Raw genomic sequence first — 26,222 nt, 5'->3', positions numbered from 1 at the left:
AGTTACACCAAGGAGTTAATTGCCGTTTTGCACAATAAGGTCCCTGTCTTGAGGGATTTATACCCAAAGGTCTTCCACCAAAAGATTATTTAAAATCCCCAGTGTTTGTGGGTTGTTGCTGTTCTGGGTGTTGGAGAGGAAATTATTGTAAGGAGCTGAAGCACATTTGGATTTGTGACGTTCTATTTCAAAGTGATTGAAAAGGAGAAGAATTCAGAATATCTACCTGCAGGATGCAGGCTGATGGGGATTTAGACAGGTGAGGGCTCCTTTCTTCTGCTGGGGAAGGAAAGAAAAACACCACCCAGTAGCACCAGGCAGCTGCGCTCCTTGTTTGCCATGTAAGTGTCCAAATTGTGTCCTTCACTTTCCACTTTTGCTCTCACTCTCTCCCTCCACTCACAATAACAAGAAAAAAATATATGGATACAGATGAGGACTTAGACATTGAGATTCATGGTTGATCTATAATTTAACGATCTCACTGTTTAGGACCAGTTAAAACAAGCAGAAAAGATGCTAGACTATTTTAAAATATGAGAATTGGGAGAGTTTCTACTATCCCTGTCCCTGTGTTTTCTGGAGCCATAAATGAGGATATTGCTTAACTTTTTCCAGTTAGACAATTGCAGACTTTGGAGACCTAGAGGGAGGCTACCAGTTTACTCGGTTATTCCGGAGTATATGGGCCCTCTTTATCTAGTTTTCTGTTTATTAAGATTAAGGGTCTAAGACCCTTATTTTGGCTAATTTCTCATTTTGACCCTCATACCTAAGGGGAGAATGTGGGAAAGATGTTGTATCTTTTCTATGTGTGGCTTATATGATCATAAATGACTTTTAGATGGTTAATGTAACCATGGCGCCCTGGTGTCACAATGCTTGAGAGCTCAACTGCTAATCAAAAGGTCGGCAGTTGGAATTTACCAGCCACTCCTTGGAAACCCTATGCGGCAGTTCTCCTCTGTCCCGTAGGGTCGCTATTAGTGGGAATCGATTCAGTGGCAACAGGTTTGGTTTTGGGGTTTTTCATGTAACGAAATTGCCTTAAATAAATACAAGACCTGGAATAACACCTTTTTATAGACATCGAGTAATTTTCTTTATCCCTTCAGAATTACAAAGTAGAATTTGGAATAATGTACTTTAATAGTGTAGGTGAAGAATGGGAGATAAATGGTTAGGAGTGAATATTCTCATATTTTGAATTTGATAAGGTAAAGCTTTTGGGTGAGAGTGTTAATGAGAGGCATCTGCAATTAGAGACCGCACTGCACAGAGATAGCAGAATGCAGAGACAGGCAGATCAGGACAAATGTATCAGGAAGCCCTACTCTGATGCAAATTTTAATATTTTTTGCTTTCCTACTTCATTGATTTAGACATAGATCATTTAAATACATACTGAATTTAATCACAAACTTTTTTTTCACAGACACATAAGAGTTGATTCTTCCAGAAAAATGAGAAATCACACAGTGGTGATTGAATTCATCCTGCTGGGAATCCCTGAGACAAAGGGACTAGAGACAGTTCTTTTTTTCCTGTTCTCATCATTATATTTATGTACCCTCTTGGGAAATGTGCTCATCCTTACAGCTATCCTCTCTTCCTCTCGGCTTCACACTCCCATGTATTTTTTCTTGGGAAATCTCTCCATGTTTGACCTGGGTTTCTCCTCAACCACTATTCCCAAGATGCTGTTATACCTCTCAGGGCAGAGCCAGGCTATCTCTTTTCAGGGCTGTGCATCCCAGCTCTTCTTCTACCACTTCTTAGGGTCCATTGAGTGTTTCCTATACACTGTGATGGCCTATGATCGCTTTGTGGCCATATGTCACCCTTTGAGATACAAGGTCATCATGAACCACAGAGTCTGCTCTGTCTTGACCTCAGGGACCTGGATGGGTGGTTGTGTCCATGCCATCATCCTAACCTCCCTCACCTTCCAGTTACCCTACTGTGGCTCTAATGAGGTGGGCTACTACTTCTGTGACATCCCTGCAGTCTTACCGCTAGCCTGTGAAGACACGTCTCTAGCCCAGAGGGTAGGTTTTACAAATGTTGGTCTTTTGTCTCTCATTTGCTTTTCCCTCATCCTTGTCTCCTACACTCGCATTGGAATTTCTATATCAAAAATCCGCTCAGCAGAGGGCAGGCAGCGAGCATTCTCCACCTGCAGTGCCCACATCACTGCCATCCTTTGTGCTTATGGGCCAGTCATCATCATCTATCTACAGCCCAACCCCCGTCCTGTGCTTGGCGCTACAATTCAGATACTGAATAATCTTGTAACCCCCATGTTGAATCCACTGATCTATAGCCTGAGAAATAAGGATGTAAAATCAGCCCTGAGGAATATATTTTCCAAGAGAAGCTTTACCCTGGAGAATACATAAGAAAATCTTAATTCTTGCTGGACAAAGTTTGATTTTCAATTTCTGAGGACGAATTCTCATCTGGAGAACCCAAGACATGTTGAAATAAAATGTGCCCTGAATCAGCCTAGCAGTTATGTTTGTTTACTTTTGAAGTGTATATCTTTTTTTATATTATCTTGTATTTTGTCATGAAATATATTTCACAGAGTCACTAAGCAGACATTGAATTCATTTTTGTGTATGGATTCTCTTCCAACATCACCATTCACCAGACATATACCTTAGTTCTTTCGATCTAAGAAAAGCTTAAGAGAGTGCATTTGTTTTCTCTGAGACTCTGTTAAAAGCATGTTTGTGTGTATCTAGAGGGCAGAGAGAATGGAAAGAGCCAAATAAAATTCAAGAAAGCCTAGCTTAATACAGAATATCAGAATTCTAGGCCCTGTCTTTTGGAGAGTATAATCTCCTATCTTCTGTCAATTAATATCCAAATTCAGACTGACATAATGCTTCAGGTAAGATTTTTCTAGTATCCATGTGACCTTTTCACTCATTTGGAACCTAGATACTCCTTGGATAACTAGACCCTTGGAAGGCTATGAAGCTGGATCACTTCTTATTAGCTCCTAGAAGAATCTGCTTCAGTTTAATATCATGTCCTTAATTTTTGTAAAAGGTGGCCAAGAAAAAAAATAATTGAGTTTAAGTATGTTACCGCATTTTTTTAAAGGGGAAAACTTATGTATTTATGTGTCTACCACAGAAAGCTCATGTTGCTATATTCATTTAAATTCAGATAGCAATAATAAATTTGGCTACTTATGGGAAAGATTACTTTTCTTCCTTTCTCATAATAAGATCTATGTAAATTGATTTGCTTCCTTTATACTCTATGCTCCAGGATGCTGAGGAAAATAATGCAAATTTTATTTGTAGAAACTACATTAAATTTTATAACTAACATATTCTCATTCTTCCTTTTCTCACTTTGTTTTCACTTTTCCTTTACATGTTACTAAAATGGTGCTTATGGGTTTTCTTGTAAGCCATATTACGTCTAATTTTGGAAATAAGCAGGGAATAAATAAAGCTATATTTTAGAAGTAAACCAGGCTGCTTCATAATGGAATGTTTTTTTGTCTTTCTGACCTTCAACTTCTGTCTATTGATGCAGGTGATTGAAAAATCAGTTCACTGTGTGGAAATTGTGAGTCGTCACCCTTGAGTGTGGACTAAGCTACTAGAAAATACAAAACAGGCTCCAGTGACAGGAGATGGTAGTCATCAGTTCGTTCTGTTTTGTTGTATAAGAATCTCTAACTTGAGCTACTGTAATTGCACTACACAAGAAACTAGGTAGCCAATCCTGTTAGAAATCATACGGACACTAAGCCAATTGCAAGCAGCCTTAGTGACACTGAAGGTCCTTCCAGATAAGCAACAACTGGATGGAAAAATTAAACATGTCAAATATTAAATGATAAAATGTGAATAAAGGTTCAGTTTTACCTTATCTCCATAATGAACACATCAAACAATTTAATGACTGTCCATTAGAGCAATGTGAGCATGGTCTTAAATATTCTGCAAGATGTGTAGCCCAGCAGTCAATGCTGTCCCCTGTTTTGGTGCCCAGTCATCTCTTTCTTTCTTCTTCTAACTGCAAGAATTCATGCTTTCTACATGTAAACACCTGTGCTTTCTTCCCTGTACTCTGCTTTTTGGCAGGCAAATGGTGAAGTAGACAAACGTTTCACAACCTCCACTTTTCTGTTCTTTAATAACACACACACACACTTTTTGCTTTAAGCATTTTACCACTTGTCAGTACAAAGAAAGAGATGGTGATACAAAGAATAATAAATACTTGCTAAGTTCCAATGGTTTAGAAAATTTCCCCAAATCTTACCCTAATAATTTTTCTATAGTGTGTATTAAAATGTAATTCCAGCTGTTCTTGACTTCCTTATCTCTCCCAAACTCTGTACCTCCCATTCAAGGGTTAGGTTTAGAGACTAATAGCTTGGACTCAGAAATTCCTTTAATTAATAATGGAAGAGCCAAAGCTAGAATTCAAGACTTCTCATTTGCACTTTAGTTCTCTTTCTGCTCCACAAACTTACAATGCCAACTTAGAAAATTATGGATGAACTTTCTACAACAAACTAGTTATTCCCCAGATAAGTCATCATAAAAATAAAAGTATTAAATAAAAAAAAACTCAACATTTTGTTGTAGAACTCTGTCTATTGAAACAGATTTTTACTGTTCCTAACATATAACGTATAAAAGCTTTTATAGGTCAAAATATATGTTACACAAAGGAATAATTTTATAAGTATTTGCTAGTTATTTTTTCTGATGAAGCATCACTAAAAACTAATCAAATAGTTTTCTTCTAGTTTAGATATATTTTCAGACTTAGAGAAAAATCACGAAGTAGTTTTAAAAAATCCATGTGCACCCTTTACTCAGATTCCTAAAATGTTAACATTATATTATACAAGCTTATTCTCTCTCTCTTTTTTTTTTTTTCTGTGTGAACCAGGATAACTTGTGGACATGATGAGACGCAAGTCATAATGTTGCTTTACCCTGTATATCTTACTTAAAGTGTGTTTCCTAAAAAATAAGGACATTCGTACAATTGTCAAAATGAGAAAAATTAACACTGATACGATTCTCTCATTTAATTACAGGCCTTCTTCAGATTTCATTGATTTTCCTAATAATGGCTTTTATAGTAAAATAAATTCCAAGATTATGCATTGCAATAATGTTGTCATTCCTTTCATATATAATTGTTTCTGACTTGTCCTTTGTATTCCATGTCATTGATCTTTTTTAGGAGTTTAAACCTGGTATTTTGTAGAATGGAGCCCTGGTGGCACAGTGGTTAATTGCTATGGCTGTTAAGCAACAGGTCAGTAGTTCGAATCTACCAGCTGCTCCTTGAAAACCCTATGGGGCAGTTCTACTCTGTCCTATAGCGTCAAAATGAGTCGAAATTGACTTGACAGCAATCTGTTCGGTTTTTTATTCTTTTTATTTTTTTGGTAGACTATCCCTCAATTTGAGTTCATTTGATGTTTCCTCCTGATTGGATTCAGGTTAGGCATTTTATTGCCAGGATTAACTCAGAAATCATGATGTTTTTCTCAGTACAACATATTAAGAGGTACTTTTCTGTGGATTTGTCCCATTACTAGCAAGGTTCACTTTGTTCTTTTGATTATGGTGGTGTCTGCCAGGTTCCTCAACTGCAAAGTTAACATTTTACCCTTTGTAATTCTTTTTTTGGGGGGCGGGGGCAATTTCATATCATATAAATATTCATTTACTTCTCGAATTTCTACCTGCTAAATTTTAGCATCCATGAATGATTCTTACCTGAATTCATTATTATTCTGATAGTTTCCAAATGGTGGTTTTCCAACATTGCCATGCCTTCTACATTTATTAATTGACTTTAACTAAAAGGAAGAGCTTCTCCTCCTTCCCTATTTATTCATTTATTTACATTTAAAATGGCATTCCAAAAAACTGAATAAAGCATGTGACACCTACCTGAGAAAGGCTGTCAGGTGAAATCATGGAATGAGATGGCCATACTTAAGTATCATCTCTCACTGGGGAAGGAGTGTCCCTCTTAGGAGAAGAGATGTAAAGGATATCAGAGAAGATTTCTGTGCTGGACTAGATGACTTCTAAGTTCCCTTCAACTCTGAAATATTAGTTCTGTGATTCCAGAAGGCTGTCTCTTAACATGTGGAACAACTTATTAGGTTAAAGAAAGCAGGGTAGGGATAGAAGAAGGAATGTAAATGGGAGATGATAATGGGATACAAAGCTTTTTTTTTTTTTTCCTTTTGGCATGAAATCTTTGGTGAATTAGCCAAGAAATAAAACACTATTCCTTCCTCCACTTGGTTGGTGCTGGGTAGTTGCTTATATCAGATATGAAAGACTAGGCAAGAACACCAGTCAAGCAGGTTACAGGATCTATTGTTTTTTAAGGATATAGAAGATGAGTGGCATAATCAGGATATATTACAGAGTAATCAAGAACATTTTTTTCAAGACAAAAGATACAAACTTCCTGGACCTAACTCACCAATGAACACAGAGTTGTTGATGATAATATAGGAATGAGTAAGTTTACATGAGAGCCTCTGGAATCCACATTGACTCCCTTCAGACCCAGGCTAATGTAGCACATAAGACTAGATAATTGCTGTATATGTATGCTACCAACTACCTCAGGCTGGCCCAGGTATATCTGGTCAGTCTCAGTGTTATACAAGTTTACAATGTGATTATCCAATGGAATACACTCAGACATATATAAAGCCCTCAACAATTTCTCTTAGACTCTGCAGTTCATGTTCTCTGGTTTGAGTGCATTTTTGAGCCAGCTGCTGCAGAACTAGAAAAGGAATCAGCTTTCTAGAATTCATCTCACTCAGCACTTGGTCTTAAACTGCACTCTTACACCACCCAGTGCTGTTTGGAATTTCCCATTTTCTACAAAACAAAATTGTCCTCTACTTTGTGTTAGCCAGAAGCCTGAGAGTCCAATGGCCTGGGACAATTAAACACAGACTAATGCAGAAGACTTCTAAAACATGGTGGCTTTGCCTGTTAACATGTTAATATCAAATCTGCATAGATTTCCTTTAGTTGCCACCTTTGAGCACATGATATGAAATAACTTTCTGTAAAATCCACCTAAGTGAGCTAGAAACAGTTAAATGGCAAACCCCTAACTTAACATTTGCCCTTTGTTGCAGGGGATGGAAGGTGAGGAGTGTGTGATATGTGTCATACAATCAACCCTAGAGCAAATCTTTTCTGTACCCTGAATGAGATTTTTGGCCTGGGAGAATGCAAAGCCATCAACATTGCTTGTTGTTGTTAGCTGCCCTCAAGTTGGTTGTGACTCATGGCAATCCCATGCACAACAGAACAAAACACTGCCCGGTCCTGCACCATCCTAATGATCAGTTGCTGACTAGACCATTGTGGTCCATAGGGTTTTCACGGCTATGGTCTTTCAGAAGCAGATTGCCAGACTTTTCTTCCAAGGCACCTGTTAGCGAGTTCAAACTACCAAACTTTCAGTTTAAAATCCAGTATTTAATTTTTTTTTTTAGGGAGTTACAAATGTGGGGTACCCTGATAATAAGAGAAGATTGAAAGACTGTACTTAAATCATGATTGGTGTGACAGAACCACAAGAATTAAAAGAAATGGAAAGTAATAACACAAACACATGTATACGTATTTTTATTCATTACATATTTATTGATTTCCTATTATGTACAATGATTAGGAGCCAGGGGTACAGATGTGAATCAAATGGACCTGGGCCCTATCTTTAAGAACTTACATTAAAGAAGAGGTAAGACTTAACTAAAACCTAGAGACTATGATTGTCACCACTACAAATTCCCAAATGCTTCAATATATAGGAATATATGAAATTCCCCTACCAAAGACAGGAAGATCTATACCTGGATTCTCCCCAGCATGTTGGCAGCCTAATACTATGATACATCTCTTAATGAGATATTTCTCCCAATTGGATTTTAAAATTCAAAATCACTGTGTATGGGCTCCAGGGACCCTGCTCAGACTTACAGGAATCTATAGCCTGACATCAAGATTTTCCCCTTCTCATATTTTCTCTGTCTGCATGCCTATCCCCAGAAACCTCTAGCCTCTCATAGAGTTTTTGGCTGCCACAGCAACTGGGTTGAATCAGTGCTGTGTACTGGGTCCTGGAAATACAATTTTCCTTAGGATATTGCTATATGGCTAAGAATTTGCTTTTGTTTTTAATATTTTAGGTACAGAACAAGAAGCCTTTGGCTGCCAACCTAAATGTTAGTAGATGTGACAGTCTGCTTCTAAAAAGATTACAGCCTTTGAAATCCTATGGGGCAGTTCTACTCTGTCCCACAGTGTTGCTATGAGTTGGAATAGATTCAAAAATTTTTTTCTTTTCCTTTAGGTATGGAACTGGTATTGTTAAAATGACACATGTCCACTTGAGAAAGTAGAAATTAATTAAGAGTATCTGTGAGCCTCAAGGAGACCTGGTGCTACAAGAGTAAGTACTTGGCTACTAACTGAAAGGTTGGTTGTAGGAACCTACCCCACAGCTCCACAGAAGAAAGGTTTGGTGATCTGCTTCCATAAAGATTATAGCCTAGAAAGCCCTAGGGGGTAGTTCTACTCTGTCACATAGGGCCACTAGGAGTCAAAAATAGACTCAGTGAAAACTAACAACAACAAAGGAGCTTCACCCACTTCATCCTGGGAGAGCTCAGAATTTAGCCACAGAAAAGGAATATTCCCATGATTCTGAAAAAGGTGCCCCCATCTTAAAAAAAGATGAATATGAAATTATGAAGGGCAGGATTTTGAACTCTTAATTTCTTCACAGTTTAATGTACAACAAAAGGATCCTTCAAACTTGTATTTTAACTTTTTTCTGCAAATTTAATAATAAGAAAAATTCATATTCAGATTTGATAGCTGTATGCAGATTCATTTTGTTAGCACTGTATTATTTGGCATCGTTTAACACTGTCGTGATTGTTCTGTTAAGCAATATTGAATACCGTGGCTAGACAAAATCTGTGATGAGAAATAGATTGAGTGTATTTTTAGCTGAGGGTGCAGCATGAACTTTACAGGCCATTCTGAGGACTGCTTGCTTACCTCCCATAATCTCTTCAATGATGAAATCTGTGCAGCTCTCTCTGAGTTGCTTGATAACAAGCTGGTGGAATTTTGTGTCTCACTCTCCCCTCAGCAGAAGGGAGGGCAAATCAAGATGTTGCTGCATTCTTAATCCAGCTTTATCAGCAATAAAACTAATATCATATTTTGATCCTCAGTTGGACCCTACATGGCCCGATTCCTACAGACCTTTCTATTCACATCCCTGCCACTTCTCTCCTCATACTCCTGACTTCAAAGGCATGAAACTGAGTGGTGGTTTCTCAAATACCCTGTGCTATGGGTATCAGAATGTTTGATAAACTGCTACTCAATCTTCAATCTAGACTCTTCTCAAATAGCATTTTTTCCATGATCTCAAATTTAGAGAGGTGATTTCTTCTCTGAGTCTCTCTAGCTTGTATATATTGTTACTGATGGGCTTCCTTCAGCAACGTATTTTAAAGATACTGAGAAATACAGGAGGTGGGGCCAAGATGACAGATAGACCCCAAAAACCAAGTGAAACGATTATGTATATAACAGGCTAGGAGCCCTGAACATCAAAGGCAAAGTTAGGAGATCAGAATGAGTGGCATGGGGAGGGAGAGATGGTTTTGAAGCAGCAAAGAGTTGCCAGACCTGACTCGGTGGGAACCAGCGCCCCTCAGGCACAATCCCCTGGAGCAACCACAGTGGGGCTGGTGGTGGTATTCTGGGCATGGCTTCCTCAGGGAGACACCAGAAGCTGTACAGTCTACTCACACCTTCAGAACCGCAGAAGAAGAGTACTCTCAGCAAAAGCTAAGTACTTGCATTTATTTTACCATGCCTCCAGCCCCCAAGCCAGCTTCAGTGGCTGTCTCTTTTCCTGGGCCTGACATAGGTTCTGCTGTGTGTTCTGAGCCATTCTCCTGGCCTTGGAGAAGGAATAAATTCACAATTGGGGGAAAAGAAAATCTGCCAGCTCCATGAAGCTGGGGAGCTCAGGATAGAAGCGGCTCCTGTCCAGGCACAAATTGTCCACAGACTTTGAATACCCTTCACCCCTGCATGGACCTGTGCAGGCTCATTTCAGGAGAGTAGGCCCTTGTTGGTAGACTACAACAGTGTATGTGCTTGAGATCTGACTTCAGCTGTTTCAGCTGTGTAATGGAGAGGTGGGTTTTGATGTTTGACACCACTTTGCCTTTTAAACAGGGTCCTCACCTACCCACATCAGGGGCGTGAGGACTGGTGGCTCCACCCATATCACCTAGAAATCTGGGACAGGGGTCCAAGGATAAGTGGTGCCTCCCAGTCCTTACAACCAAAAGTTTTGGGTGCTGATGGTCCAGCTGCAGAACCCACCCACCTGTGCACTGTAGGGAACAGGGTTGCACTTTCCTCACAGACACTCAGCAGATGGTTGTCAGACCCCTACCTTGTTCAGAGTTTGACCCCCTGCTGCAACCAGATACCTGCACTTACAAAAATCACCCCTGGCCCTCTAAGACTGTAGGACAGAACCTGTACCACACACTAAATGACCAGCTACTTGGGCACCTGAGCTACATCCACAAATGAAAAATGAATGGACTCCTAGGCTGATATACCTGGTAACAGCTCTAGCTATCTGGATGTTAGAGCTTCAAAGGCACAAATCATCAAGCTAGCTGGCTCAAGCAGCCTATTTGGGCATACCAAAACAAAAAAAAAGCAAGAAGCTAGGATACAGTAAGTAAACATAAAATAAATAAATAAAATAACTTATAGATGGCTCAGAGAAAATAGTCAATATTAAATCGCATAAAGCAGCAGACCACAATCACTTCAACAAACCCTCAAAATAATGAATCAAGGATCTTCCAGATGAAGGTGTATTTCTGGAACTACCAGATGTAGAATATAGAATATACAGAACTCCCCAAGAGATCAGGAAGGAGATAGGCAAAACACAGAATAAGCCAAGGAACACACAAATAAAGCAGTTGAAGACATTAAAAAGGTTACTCAGGAACATAATGAAAAATTTAACAGGCTGAAAGAAACCAGAGAGCGACAGCAATCAGAAATTTAGAAGATTAACAACAAAATTTCAGAATTAGGAAACTCAATAGAAAGTCAGAGGAGCAGAATTGAGCAAGTGGAAGGCAGAATTAATGAGACTGAAGATAAAACACTTGGTACCAATATATTCAAAGAAAAATCAGATAAAAGAATTTAAAAAAATGAAGAAACCCTAAGAATCACATGGGACTCTATCAAGAGAAATAACCTATGTGTGATTGGAGTACCAGAAGAGGGGAGGATAGCAGAAAATACAGAGAGAATTGTTGAAGGTTTGTTGGCAGAAAACTTCCCTGATATCATGGAAGATGGGAGGATATCTATCCAAGATGCTCATCAAACCCCATACAAGGCAGATCTCAAAAGAAAGTCAACAAGACATTATAATCAAACTTGCCAAAACAAAAGATAAAGAGAGAACTTTAAGAGCAGCTAAGGATAAATGAAAAGTCACCTACAAAGGAGAGTCAATAAGAATAAGCTCAGACTACTCCACAGGAAAGAAAGCAATGGGATGACTTATATGAAGCACTGAAGGAAAAAAAATTGCCAGCCAAGAATCATATATCCAGCAAAACTGTCTCTCAAATATGAAGGTGAAATTAGGACATTTCCAGATAAACAGAAGTTTGGGGAATTTTTAAAAAACAAACCAAAACTACAAGAAATACTAAAGGGAGTTCTCTGGTTACTAAATCAATAATATCAGATATCAACACAAGACTAGCATACAGGACAGAGCAACAGATAGGGAAATCACAAAAATAAATCAAGATTAAAAAAAAGGCTCAAAACAGGGGAACAGAAATGTCATTATGTAAAAGAAGACAACATTAAAACGATAAAGAGAGATTAAAAAATGTAGTCATAGATCTTTCATATGGAGATGAAGTCAAGGCAATATAAAGAAATACAAGTTGGTTTAAAATTAGAAAAATGGGGTAAATACTAAGCACAATAAAAAAAGAGAGAGAGAAATAAAGAAGTGAGCAGAGAGACAGAGATCTCATACCATCAAGAAAGAAGCACCATCCTTTAGTCCCCGGGCTCCTGCTCAGAGAAGTTTCTAGCCTAGGAGAAGATTCACCAGAAAGACCTTCCTCCAGAGCCAACAGAGAAAAAACCTTCCCCTGGAGCTGATGCCCTGAATTTGGATTTTCAGCCTACTTTACTGTAAGAAAATAAACTTCTCTTTTTTAAAGCAAAAAAAGATCATGACATATACAGACCTGCATTTAGTTCCTAGAGACACTACTTACTGGCTGTGGGAAACTGGGCTTATTACATCCTGGGCCTCAGTTTTCTCCTTTTCAGTTCTGGGTAATAGCACTCCCTCATCTGGATGTGGACAGATTTAGATAATATTGATTAAGTACCTATCCTACTGCTGGCTCATGGAGGTAACACTAATTCTTAATTATTAATTCCCTTTACTCTTCTTCTTAGCTAGGGTACGGGATCCTTGATGGAACTGTATATCTCCACCACCTAACATAATATCTTCACATAGTGAACATTCAATAAATGCTTGACAAAGTAATGAAATGTACCATTAACAAATATATTCATAAACAAGAATCAACCAACAAACATTTATTGATTAATTATGATATTTAAGGAATTAATCTGTGTGCTTTTAGAGATACAAAGCAACTTAAAATTTGCTTTGAAGTAAAGATTAGATCCTATAAAATGATCCTGGAGGAAGGATGAGATCATATGAAATCAATTTACCTAGCATACCATGGCACATGCCAATTAAATGATTCTGACAATAATCAGAGCCTCCTATTAAAACTGACTTTACAAGGAAATCATTTCAATTTGTTATATTAGGAAGAAAATTATAGATCTCCTTTCCCATAGGTTGTTGTTGTTAGGTGCCATTGAGTTGGTTCCGACTCATGGTGACTCAGTGAACAACAGAACAATGAAACGCTGCCAGGTCCTGCATCATCCTTACAATCGTTGTTACGCTTGAGCCCATTGTTGCAGCCAATGTGTCAATCTACCTGGTTAAGGGTCTTCCTCTTTTCCACTGACCCTGTACTTTACCAAGCATGATGTCCTTCTCTAGGGACTGATCACTCCTGACAACGTGTCCAAAGTGTGTAAGAGGCAGTCTCCTAATCCTTGCTTCCAAGGAGCATTCTAGTTGTACTTCTTCCAAGGCAGATTTGTATGTTCTTTTGGCAGTCCATGGTATATTCAATATTCTTCGCCAACACCACAATTTGAAGGCATCAATTCTTCTTCGGTCTTCTTTATTCATTGTCCAGCTTTCACATGCATATGATGCGATTGAAAATACCATGGCTTGAGTCAGGCGCACCTTAGTCTTCAAGGTGACATCTTTGCTTTTCAACACTTTAAAGAGGTCCTTTGCAGCAGATCTGCCCAATGCAATGCATCTTTTGATTTCATGACTGCTGCTTCCATGGGTGTTGGTTGTGGATTCAAGTAAAATGAAATCCCTGACAACTTCAATCTTTTCTCTGTTTTTCACACTGTTGATTATTGGTCCTGTTTTGAGGATTTTTTTTTTTTTTTTTTTTATGTTGAGGTGTAAACCATACTGAAGGCTGTGATCTTTGATTTTCATCAGTAAGTGCTTCAAGCCCTCTTCAGTTTCAGAAAGCAAGGTTGTGTCATTTGCATAAGGCAGGTTGTTAAGGAGTCTTCCTCCATTCGTGATGCCCCATTCTTCTTCATATAATCCAGCTTTCTCGATTATTTGCTCAGCGTACAGATTGAATAGGTATAGTGAAAGGATACAAACATGATCCACACCTTTCCTGACTTTAAACCACTCAATATCCCCTTGTTCTGTCTGAACAACTGCCTCCTGATCTATGTAAAGGTACCTCATGAGCACAATTAAGTGTTCTGGAATTCCCATTCTTCACAATTTTATCCATAATTTGTCATGATCCACTCATTCGAATGCCTTTGCATAGTCAGGAAAACACAGATAAACATCCCTCTGGTATTCTCTGCTTTCAACCAGGATCCATTTGACATCAGCAATGACATCTCTGGTTCTGCAACCTCTTCTGAATCTGGCCTGAATTTCTGGCAGTTCCCTGTCGATATATTGCTGCAGCCATTTTTAAATGATCTTCAGCAAAATTTTGCTCACATGTGATATTAATGATATTGTTCTATAATTTCTACATTCTTTTGGATCACCTTTCTTGGAAACTGGCTTAAATATGGATATTTTCCAATCAGTTGCCTAGGAGGCTGTCTTCCATATTCGCATAGGTGAGTGAGCACTTTCAGCACTGCATCTGTGTGTTGAAACACCTCAGTTGATATTCCATCAATTTCTGGAGCTTTGTTTTTCAAAAATGCCTTCAGTGCAGCTTGTACTTTTTCCTTCGGTACCAACGGTTCCTGATCATATGCTACCTCTTGAAATGGTTGAATGTCGACTAATTCTTTTTGATATAATGACTCTGTGTATTCCTTCCACTTTCTTTTGATGTTTCCTGTGTCGTTTAATATTTTCTGCGTAGTATCCTTCACTATTGAAACTCGAGGCTTAAAATTTTTCTTCAGTTTTTTCAGCTTGAGAAATGTTGAGCGTGTTCTTCGATTTTGGTGTTCTATCTCCAGCTCTTTGCACATGCCGTTATAATACTTTATTTTGTCTTCTTAATCCGCCCTTTGAAATCTTCTGTTCAGTTCTTTTACTTCATCATTTCTTCCTTTTGCTTTAGCTGCTCGATGTTCAAGAGCAAGTTTCAGAGTCTCCTATGACATCCTTCTTGTTCTTTTCTTTCTTTTCAATTATCTCTTGCTTTCTTCAGGTATGATGTTCTTGATATCATTCCACAACTCATCTGGTCTTAGGACATTAGTGTTCAAAGCATCAAATCTATTCTTGAGATGGTCTCTAAATTCAGGTGGCATATACCCAACATCATATTTTGGCTCTTGTGGACTTGCTTGGAGTTTCTTCAGTTTTAGCTTGAACTTGCATATGAGCAATTGATGGTTTGTTCCATAGTCAGGCCCTGGCCTTCTTGTGACTAATGATATTGAGCTTTTTCATTGTTTCTTTCCATAGATGTAGTCCATTTGATTCCTGTGTGTCCCATCTGGCGAAAGAAGGTATTTGCAATGAAAAAGTCATTGGTCTTGGAAAATTCTGTCATTAGATCTTTGGCATTGTTTCTATCACCAAGGCCATATTTTCCAACTGTCAATCCTTATTCTTTGTTCCAACTTTCACATTCCAATCACCAGTAATTATCAATGCATCCTGATTGCGTGTTTGATCAATTTCAGACTGCAGAAGCTGGTAAAAATCTTCAATTTGTTTGTCTTTCGCCTTAGTGGTTGTCTTAGTGAATAAGAGTTGTATTAACAGGTCTTCATTGTAGGCATATGGGTGTTATCCTATCACTGTCAGTGTTGTAATTCAGGATAGATCTATTTTCCACTTGAAATGTTCTTTTTGATGATGAATGCAACACCATTCCTCTTCAAGTTGCCATTCTCGGCATAGTAGACTGTATGATTGTCAGATTCAGAATGGCCAATACCAGTCCATTTCAGCTCAATAATGCCTAGGATATTAATGTTTCTGGATTCCATTTCATTTTTCACAATTTCCAATTTTCCTAGATTCAGACTTCATACATTCCAGGTTCTGATTATTAATGGATGTTTGCAGCCATTTCTTCTCATTTTGAGTCATGCCACATCAGCAAATGAAGGTCCCCAGAGCTTTACTCCATCCACATCATTAAGGTTGACTCTTCTTTGAGGAGGCAGCTCTTCCCTCATCATCTTTTGAGTGCCTGCCAACCTAGGGGCTCATCTTCTGGCACTATATTAGACAATGTTCCACTGCTATTCATAAGGTTCTCACTGGCTAATCCTTTTCAGAAGTAGACTGCTGGGCCCTTCTTCTTGGTCTGTCTTAGTCTGGAAGCTCAGCTGAAACCTGTCTGCCATGGGTGATCCTGCTGGTATCTGATTACTGGTGGCATAGCTTCAAGCATCATAGCAACATGCAAGCCAACACAGTAAAACAAACTGACAGACACATGGGAGTTCCGGTAGGCATGCATTTAAAAAGATGTGGAAAGCAGAGCGTGTCGCCCCTGCCTCTGCTTACACTGCTCATGTTCTTCTAACAGCAAAAGGAGAAATAAAACATACAGCCCAATACTACCAAGTATGACTTGTGTTAACTTAAAAAGAAGCAAAGTCTCTGTTACAATAAGAAACACATTGTGTTCATAGGTTTATATTATATGTTTAAAAATAAAGGAAGAAGAGGAAATGAATTCTGTATAATAAAAAGTATTTAGAATCTTTACACTTGCAGAAAAATATTTAGGTTTAAATGATAAAACCAAGGAAACAAATTATCAGCTAAAGACACCAAATAGAAAACCAGACATTGTAGACATTAAAAGTTACATTTTAGAGGACATAGAACATTTCTCCAGCCCAGGTGTCTTAAAAGTTTCCACTATTAAAGTAACATTTGCAAGAACAAACTTGTAAAAATATAAAACAGAAGTACAGAACATTTTCTCAAGGCTCAGAGTTTTGTGAATGCTTTCATTTGTGACTTTATCAGAAGGGGCTTGACAGTACAGAAGGGTGTTTATTGCTGCAGCAGTGAGGGAAGAGGGAACATTTCCTTCCTTTCATTCTTCTGAGATTCCCTTTACTAGTAGTTGTTAATACAAAAAAGAAAAAGCTTTCAATGCTAAGTTCTGAATTTAACAAGCTAGCACAAGGGGAATCTTAAAATTTGAATGTGGAAAACAAAAAGAGCAGAAAAAATTTTAACATGAGAAACATGGGCTTATAACGGTATGTTTTTACTTGTAACCAGGGAGTAAAGGAAGGGAGACAGCATCCTCAAGTCCATCAGCGTCTCAGACTTGGGGAAGAGAGGGGAGGCTATATTTCAGGGATTTTTTTTTTTTTTTTTTCTCTTTCTGGAAAAGCAAACAAAAAAAAAAAGGAGGGGGAGGTAGATAAGCAAAAAACTGATGGATTATGGGAAATCAGAAGAAACAAAAAGGAAAGGAAGTGGAAAAGCTTCTGTAGAAGCAATTCCATTTCTACCTTGGAACTGTTAAAAATAATTAAAAACTCAGCACAATTTGAACATAAGGTTTATTCCGAGCAGTTATTCTATATGCAGGTAGGGAGACCACTTGAATTTCAGAAAAAACAAATGGCTGAAAGAAGGTAGGAAAGTGAGGCTTATTAAAAAAAAAAAAAAGAAAAGGCAGAAATATAGATGACCGGCTAATCTTAACATGATTGATTGAACCCTCCCTTTCCTCTCTTATAGCGATCAATGGGTATCAGGTCACAAAATGGTCTCTGGCCCTCCACCCAGCCATATATTTTGAAATTCAAATTTAGTAAGCCTACCTTTCTACAAGAAAGAATGCATTTGCAATTTTGGATAAATAAAAACCACTGATGGATTAATTTTTGTCAGGGATTTCTTTAAAGTGAATATTTGGTTTCCTGGGTAAGAAAATCCCAAAATGAAAGTAAGGTATCTGTTATTGATTTCTCTCTTTGACAGAACTAGATAAGACAGAAGAACAGCTGCTTCTCTCTTTCTTTCCCCACCACAAAAATTTCAGTCAGATTTAGTGTAACTTTTATCAACATTTATGTCAAGAAATATTCATAAGATCCTCTGGGAAATTCTCTTTTTTTTTTAATGAAGCTAAACTTTTTTGTGTTGTCACCTCACAATTTCCTAGGCTAAAATTAACCCCTGGGGCTTCTAGATAAAGTAGATCAAGCTCACCCTGTGATGAAGAAAATGCCTAATTCCCTTCTCTAGTGTAGGGTCATTATGAGCTGGAATCAACTCCATGGTTTTTAGTAACAGAGACAGGGATCAATAAGGGTATGTGGTCAGCAAACAGCACGCAATAGCATTGGACCAGTTCACAATGCAGGGTCACATGACTTTTACAAGTGTTGTAGGGGAAAAGCATCAAAAAGTTTAGTAAAACAAAAAGAAAGTTTTATTCAGCACATATTCAAAAAGACATATGTGGAAAGTGGACAAATATGCTGCCAGAGCTAATGTCAGCCCAAATCCGAGGAAGGTTACAGAATCATCAGTGTATTTGAATCACAAAAATGGGTGGAATCATTGAAAGTTTCATCTTTTCACAGTTTGGCTAGAAACTGTGATCCTACATTTTGAATTGCCTTCTAAACAATCGTTGGTATAGGTCTCAGTAACTGACAGTTAGGAGGGCCTTCATTGGTCCAACCAATTTCTACTCACTAAATGTAAATAGAAAAAGATAAGAGTTGAAAGTCTTTTGTGTTCTGTTTGATTGGCTTTAAAGTTCCCTAAAAGATATTTTTCTTCCCTAAAAGATAACTTCTAAGATTGTCCCACCTATTGTCTTTAACTCAGGGCCAAGTTGATGTGTCCTTGTGAGCCCTTGTGGGCCCAACTTCAGCTAGGTCACACTCTCTATGCTCAAGGACAGGGAATAATGATTCCAATATTATTTTCTAAATCACAAGTCAGATTTCATCAAGATTTTTTCTCTTTCTGCCTAAATTACTTCTTGTATCCAATCTCTGCTGTCACATACACAGAGCACCAAGTGGTGGCTGGTGGTGCTGGTGGTGGTGGGTGCCCTTGACATGACTCTGAATCATGGAAAAGGCCTGTGTGCAGAGTAGAAGTGTTTCATAGGGTTTTCAAAGCTGTGACCTTTCAGATGCAGATCCCCAAGCCTGTCCTTGAGTCCAACTTTTTTTGTCTAGCATTGAATAGGAAAATTAATAAAAGACATCTTATTTTGATTTTAAAGTTTTTCTTATCCATGAAACCAAATATTCTTTTTAAAGAAATTCTTGACCAAAATCACTCTGCCAGCCACTTTTCTTTCAGCAGAAGTTGCAAATAATTTCTTTTCTGTTTGAAGCCAGGCTTACTAAATTTGAATCTCAAAAGATATGGCTGGGTGGAGGGCCAGAGACTGTCTTGTGAACTGATACCCCAAAATGATGTCAGTAAAAAAGGGAGGATGAGCTTCAATCAGTCATGTGAAAATTGGGCAATAGTTGATCTCTGTTTCTCCTCCCCTTCTCTTTATAAACCCCATTGTACCTACCTTCTTTGAGCCATTTGCTTTTACTGCAGTGAGAATGTCCTCCCTATAAGGTCGCTATAAGTTAGAATCCACTTGACGGCAACAGGTTTGGTATATGCATATAGATTAACTGCTCAGAATAAATCTTATGTTCAAATTTCAGTCAGTCTTGATTACTTTTAACACTAGTACCAAAAACCAAACCTATTGCCGTCAAATGGATTCTGACTCATAGCAACTCTATAGGATAGAGTAGGACTGCCCCATAGGGTTTCCAAGGAAAAAAAAAAAGGAGCAGTGGGTGAATTCAAAGTGCTGATCTTTTGGTTAGCAATTAGTTGTAGCTTTTAACCACTGCACCACCAGGACGCCGTTAAAGTGATAGTGACTAGGTATTTGAAGGTGTTGCTCTCAAAAGAGGTTCACACATAGTGTTGCTATCAGAAAACAATGATCATCATAGACCTCTGTCACACAGTCTAGTCATCATTTCAACCATTCTTTACCCTATCAGTTCAGTCCCAGAATCTGTACTGCTACCAACTAGTCAGTGCAGTAATGAGTTCTGGTGGCTTAGTAGTTAAATCTATGGGCCGCTGACTGATAACTGAGAAGTCAGTGTCCACCATGGCTCCAGGGAGAAAGATGTAGCAGTCTGCTCCTGTAAAGATTTACAAGCTCAGAAAACTTATGGGGTCAGATCGACTTGATGGTGGTGGGTATTTTGTTTGTTTATTTGTTTGTTTTTTTAGTCAGTGCAGAGATAAATCTAGATTGTGTCCAACTTAATAGTGACAAGTGGTTGGCCAATATGGGGTGCTTCACCTTGATTCAGAAGCCAATCTGAAGGGTAGGATTCAAATCCAAGAGTAGCACTGGAGATAGAATTCATTGCCCCACCAAAATCAGAAATTAGGAGGTCTCTGGACATGTTCCTCCCTCCCCCAAACCATGGGCAGCTTCTTCTAAATAACAGTTACTAGAATGGCAAACAATTTTTAGATGTTACAGAATCCTTAAAGATGATCTAGTCTAACCTTTTCATTTTATAAATGTTGGAAACCAAGGCCATCAAGGTACAATGACTTGTTCGGGGCCACACAGAGCGTTATTAGTGGAACCATTGTTAGTGCCCTGGCATTTTGCTAACTCCTAAATTAAGTGATTTTTTATTATACCATATGGAAAAAAGCATTTCTACTCTTTCCCACTTTCTCACCTGAGACCATTACGAAAGATCACTGTTATACTGTTACTATTACCATATTTAATATAAATAACACAGCCTTCTATGATTTTTTGCTAACGACTTGTTATTATATATTTTGTGTTTAGTGAGTCTTTATGTTTTTCCTTATTTTTATTTTGATGCATAGGTTTGTTAACTTTCTTTGTGATTATCTTGAAATTTAACCTTATCTTCCTAAGTTTGAACTAGTCTTATATTACTGGATATCACCTTGGCTTCCTCTCCATTTGAAAATTCTATACCTATACCATTTATTCTCCCTTTTATTGTTTTGATGTTGTTGTTCTTTAAATATTTATGTCCCTGTTTCCCTGTTTTAAGTCTTTTAGCTTTGTTTTATCATCGAGAGTTCTTTCCCTAGTAGGTGTCTGGCCAATGCTGTCCTGTGTCATAGACTCAGATTGTTGTCTGATATTGTTGGTTCTCTAACCGAAGGACCCCCTTTAATATTTCTTGTAAATTTGGTTTGGTTTACAAATTCCCTTAATTTATGTTTCTCTAGCAATGTCCTAATTTTACCATCATATTTGATACAGAGTTTTGCAGGATATATTATTTTTGATTGGTAGTTTTTTGTCTTTTCTTAAAAGGTTTTTTACATGTCATCCCATTGCCTTCTTGCCCGCATAGTTTCTTCCAAATTATCAGAGTTTAGTCTTGTGGTTTTCCTTCTGTATGTCACTTTTTGCTCTACAGCTGCTCTCAGGTTTCTTTCTTTGTCTTTGGTTTTGGCAAGTGTGATTATGCTAGGTCCTGGTGACTTTCATTTGGGGTCTATCCTATATGGCATTCGTTGAGCTTCTTGGATAGTCAGCTTTTCATCTTTCATGATATTTGGGAGTTTGTGTGTGTGTGTAAAAGAATTTTATTAATCAAAAGCACAAAACAAAATTAAGACTATTAAAGTTGACCAATTAAAATCAACCTGGTAAGGAAATATCAGCAAAGGTGATGAAGTTAAATTCCTAAAGAAAATACAATAATTCCAACCTCATTAAAGTAGTAACTAGAACCTTTCAAATAATAGGGAAAATATAAACATGAGTACAAACACCTTAATTTGGAGGCAAGTGTAAATGTGCTGAAACCTGACGTGTCACAGAACACAGGTAGTTTCTTTCAGTCTTGAGTGCGTTAGGTCAGAGACCATTACCACCATCTGGCAACTATCCAAGTACCGGCCACAATTGTATTTATTACACAGTGTGATTGCCTGGCTCTAATGATGCCATTTCAACTTCTGGATGCAAATTATACAATCAAACTAGGTAACCTTGGCTGGGAAGGGGGCAGCTCAGAGGGGTCAATTTTCTATCACAGTACATCAGTAGGAAATTCAGAGGGGGCAATTTCTTCTTACAGCACTGCCATCAAAATAGCACCAAAGCCTTTCAAAGATCCCTTGGCAAAAGAAAAAAAAAAAGAAACCTACAGTGAGAAAAATAACTCAAGAGGGCCGCAGTATTTCATTTACAATTTACTAGCTCTTCTAGTGTTTCAGGGTGATATGGGGGTGCTTCAAAGGTCTAATGTGAATGGGACATAGGGTGGACTTAGAACATAGTGGACAAATAGCTTGTTTGATTGAATCAGTCTATTGGTAAGCAGTCTCAGCAGCTTTTCAGTCTACTGGTAAGTAGCGTCGGTGGTCTTCCATTCAGGTGATCTTATATTTCATTGAGAAAGGGTTGACATAAGTGTCCTAAAATTAAGGCTGGACGGGAGTAAGCCTGCAGATATGCTGGTTATGCTATCTCATACTGGTTATTTGTTATGGCAAGAGAAAGGCAGTAGGTGAGAAAGATTCCAATCAGCTGGAAGCAGGGAACTCCAAAGGAAATTTCTGCAACAACTCCCGTTTCTGACTATAATGGTCATTACCTTTATAAAGCAAACTTCGTTATTTACTTGCATCTTTGCTTGGAGAACATTCAGTTTTAGAGCAGTGCTTGGGATATCTTTGTTCTGAGTAATAATTAGTATCTTCCCAATCTGTGTATTTGGTGACACCACAACAATGCATTTTATTCTGGATCTTGTATATAGCATTGCTTCTATAATCTCCTGTCATGTTATATTGCTTCAGACCTTTCTCATAATTATTCTTAAAGCTGTTCTTTATCTCATGTCAGAAAACAAATCCTATGACGGCAGCGACCAGTTCGACCAAAAAAATGAGAGTCATAAATACTGCATACAGTTTTAGCATCCATGCAGAAGCTCAGCAAGTAGCAAAATAGCCAAAGGTGCCCAAAAGAATAATGACAGTGCCAGTGCCAAGGAGCATGAAGGGGACATTGGTGGCCTTCTTATTTAAAAGTGAAAAATAATTCTCCAGGCTCACCTTGCCCCAGTGCAAATGGCAAGAACGATAACACCAGTGATCCAGAAGATGGAAGTGTAGATCAAGAGGGCGCTCTTGGTTTAGTCTGCAGTCTCCATGACGGGAACACCATGACTCACCTAAGACCCTGCACCACCACGCCATGTGATCCACACAGAGCCAGAGAGATGCAGAGGCCCTGAGTCCCTCTGGAAAATCGATATTTGGGAGGCTTTTTGCCTGCAAATCTTCAACAATCTTCTCCGGGCTTTCCATTTTCTCACCCTGTTCTGGAACTCCAAACACACACAAAATTTTGTACTTTATTTTGTCCCACACGATTCTCAAGTTTTCTTCATTCTTTTCTCTGATGTTTCCTCAAACAAAATGACATCCATGGATTTGTCTTCAGTCTTGCAGATTCTGTCTTCCAGTATTTCAAGTTTTCTCCTAAAACCTTCTATTGAGCTTTCCATTTCTGAAACTTTGTGGTTTATCTTTTGGATTTCTAGTTCCTGTTTTTGTATGATTTCAGATTGTTTATTTTGACATTTTTCTTGTATTATTTTTCCGAATTCTTCTATTTTCCTTGTCTGTGTTTTCCTTGATTTTGACTATGTTTTTGTCAGTTTTGTCTTCGTCGCCCTTAATCTCTTCCCTAGTCTATTGGAGTGCCCTAAATATTAGTCTTTAGGATTCCATATCAGGTAGTTCCACTGGCTTTACTTCTACTGGAAGGTTATTGTGATTCTTTATTTTGGTCACTTGCTGGAGCCATCCTGTCCTGCTTTTTAAATATGTTTTGAAATTGCTGTCTCTGAGGCATTAAGGTATTATTTTGTTTATTGACTGTATGTTTGTTTGTTTTTGCCCTGCTTTTTTGTTTTGTTTTAATATATCACTGTGGGCAGGCAAGGCATGCTTCGCTGCTTGCTCACCTGTGGCTATGATAGCTCTCACCACCTTGTCTGGGTAGGCAGAGCAGCAGCAGGCAAGGTGAGCCATCTTTGCTGAACGCTGGTTAGGTGAGGTGGCTGAGGGCAGACTGGATGGGTGCTGTCTGCCTCCTGATATTGGTCCAGTGGTGTGAGAATACTTACAACCCTCACCAGATGGGTGGGTTGTTAGACAGAGAGTGGTATGAGCTGACTTCCTGCCACTCAGCAGCTGGTGAAGTGATGGGAGGGAAGGGATGGTACGGGCCTGTGCCACAGCAGGCCTGAGCACTAGGGATGTTTAGCCACGGCGTTGTGGCAGAGCCACAGGGAATGCGAGAGGGGTGGCGTGTGGTATTGCCGAGATAGAGAAGGAAAGAAAAGGAAAAAAAGAAATAAATAGCTGTGTGGCAGGGGGTGTCTGGTGGGAGTAGGGCAAATTTGGGACTGCATTGGTCAGGAACACTGGTGACAGTCTATCGGCACATCACGGTGGTGGCTGGATGGAACAGGAGGGAGGTGGCATATGCACCTAGGTGGCAGGGAGAAGGAAATGTAAGAAAGAAAAAAGAAAATTTATAGGAAATAAAATGGCTTGGGGGGGCTGGTGAGTGGGGGCAGGGCAGTTCTGGGGGCAGTGGGAAGGGAGGGGAGGTGATATAAGGGTCTAGGTGGCAGGGAGAAACAAAATAGAGAAGAAAAATTAAAAAAAAAGAAGAAAAAAATGGTGGCATGGTGGGAGCCAGTGTGTGGGGGCGGAGTGGACCCAGGCCAGCAGCGTACCTGTGCACTGTTGGCTCTCTAGCATCAGCAGCACATGGCGGGGGGGAAGGGGGAATGTGGCTAGGTGAGAAGCAGAGAGGGAAAAGAAAACAGCATTCAGCAGCAGCCAGTGGATGGGGGAGACGCGGGGCCAGGGCAGAGCTGGGGCGGCAACAGGCAAGTGCGCAGTGGCTCTCTAGCTGTGGTGGCATGGAGGGAATGGCAGAAAGGGGGGAACATGGTGTATGAGGTTTGGTATGTTGGGGAAAGAAAAGTGAGAAAGGGAAAAAAAGAAAAAAAAAAGGGTGACACGGCGGGAGCCAGCAGATGGGGGCAGGGCAAACCCAGGGTGGCAGTGGGCTGATGGCTTTCTAGACACCGCCCCATAGTGGGCCCTGTGGGAAAGTGGTAGTTAGTGTGTGGGAGTAGGTGGGAAGAGGAAGAAAAGAAAGAGAGAAGGAAAAAAGGGGGTTTGTATTATGGACCCCTGCAGTGGTGCATGCTGTGATGGGAGGGTTCTTGCTTCTAGTCACCAGAAGGTTGAGGGGTGGGAACTGTGTGCGATGTCTGGTTCTCAGTGTATATTCAGGTATAACCTGTGGAAACCAAACGCATTACCATCTGTTATAAATTGAATTGAGTCCCCCCAAAATATGTGTGAACTTAAGTGGGCCATGATTCCCAGTATTGTGTAGCTGTTCTCCATTTTCTGATTGATGTGATTTTCCTATGTGTTAACCCTAATCTCTGTGGTTAATGAGGCAAGATGGGGTTATGTTAAAGAAGATTAGGGTGGGGTGTAACACCCTTACTCGGGTCACATCCCTAATCCAAAGTAAAAGGAGTTTCCCTGGGATGTAGCCTGCATCTCCTTTTATCTTACAAGGCATAAAAGGAAAGAGAAGCAGAGAGTGGAAAACCTCATATCACCAAGAGAGCAACATTGGGAGCAGGGTGCTTCCTTTGGACACTAGGTTCCTGTGCAGAGAAGCTCCTAGACCACAGGAAAACTGGTGACAAGCACCTTCCTCCAGAGTCAACAGAGAGAGAAAGCCCGCCCCTGGAGCTGCTATCCTGAAGTTACTTCAGTCTACTAGACTATGAGAGAATAAGCATCTGTTTGTTAAAGCGGATCACTTGTGGCGTTTCTGTTACAGCAGCACTAGATAACCAAGACACCACTGAATTGATTCTGACTCACAGCGACCTCATAGAACAGATTAGAGCTGCCACATAGGGTTTCCAAAGAGTGGCTAGGGGATTCAGACTGCCAACTATTTTGTTTGCAGGCAATCTCTTAACCACTGGGCCATCAGATTCCTATTCAGGTACAGAATCCTAGAAAGCATAAATTGTAGCCTGATATCATCAGGTAAACCAAGCCTTAATCCGCATACACTCTCAGTAACTTTTCTCTGACCTAGCAGCTACCATTTCCCCTTTTTTCCTGAGCAATTATTTCAATATTCTATAATATCATGATCTTCCTTATTTGTGTCTCTAAATGCACTAGTGCTTCCCCCAACTATTCTCCCCACTGCCATTAGAAGTTTTTCTGTGTCTTCATAGTCTCTCTCTCCCACACTTAAAAGGCTCTCTGGTGAATTGATTGGATAATGTGACTTAAACTTGAGCCTATGTGGAGACCCTGCCTCTATCCTGAAGGAAATAGAGAGGACA

At 39.2% G+C, this 26,222-nt stretch overlaps 1 protein-coding gene and 1 pseudogene across 1 annotated transcript; one reads left to right on the top strand and one right to left on the bottom strand.

The window, feature by feature from the left end:
* The first annotated feature begins 1,463 nt into the window (after nt 1–1,463).
* Nucleotides 1,464–2,399, top strand: LOC126060995 (putative olfactory receptor 10D4). Its single transcript, XM_049857393.1, has one exon. It carries the CDS (start codon nt 1,464–1,466, stop codon nt 2,397–2,399), a length of 936 nt encoding a protein of 311 aa, XP_049713350.1.
* Nucleotides 2,400–22,267: 19,868 nt separating this feature from the next.
* On the bottom strand, nt 22,268–23,044 carry LOC126060994 (tetraspanin-6-like; annotated as a pseudogene).
* Nucleotides 23,045–26,222: the final 3,178 nt, after the last annotated feature.

Source organism: Elephas maximus, chromosome 17, assembly GCF_024166365.1.
Source record: "Elephas maximus indicus isolate mEleMax1 chromosome 17, mEleMax1 primary haplotype, whole genome shotgun sequence".
NCBI classification, from domain to species: Eukaryota; Metazoa; Chordata; class Mammalia; order Proboscidea; family Elephantidae; genus Elephas; species Elephas maximus.
The sequence above is the reverse complement of the archived record's forward strand: the minus strand, read 5'-3'. Positions and strand labels throughout refer to the sequence as shown.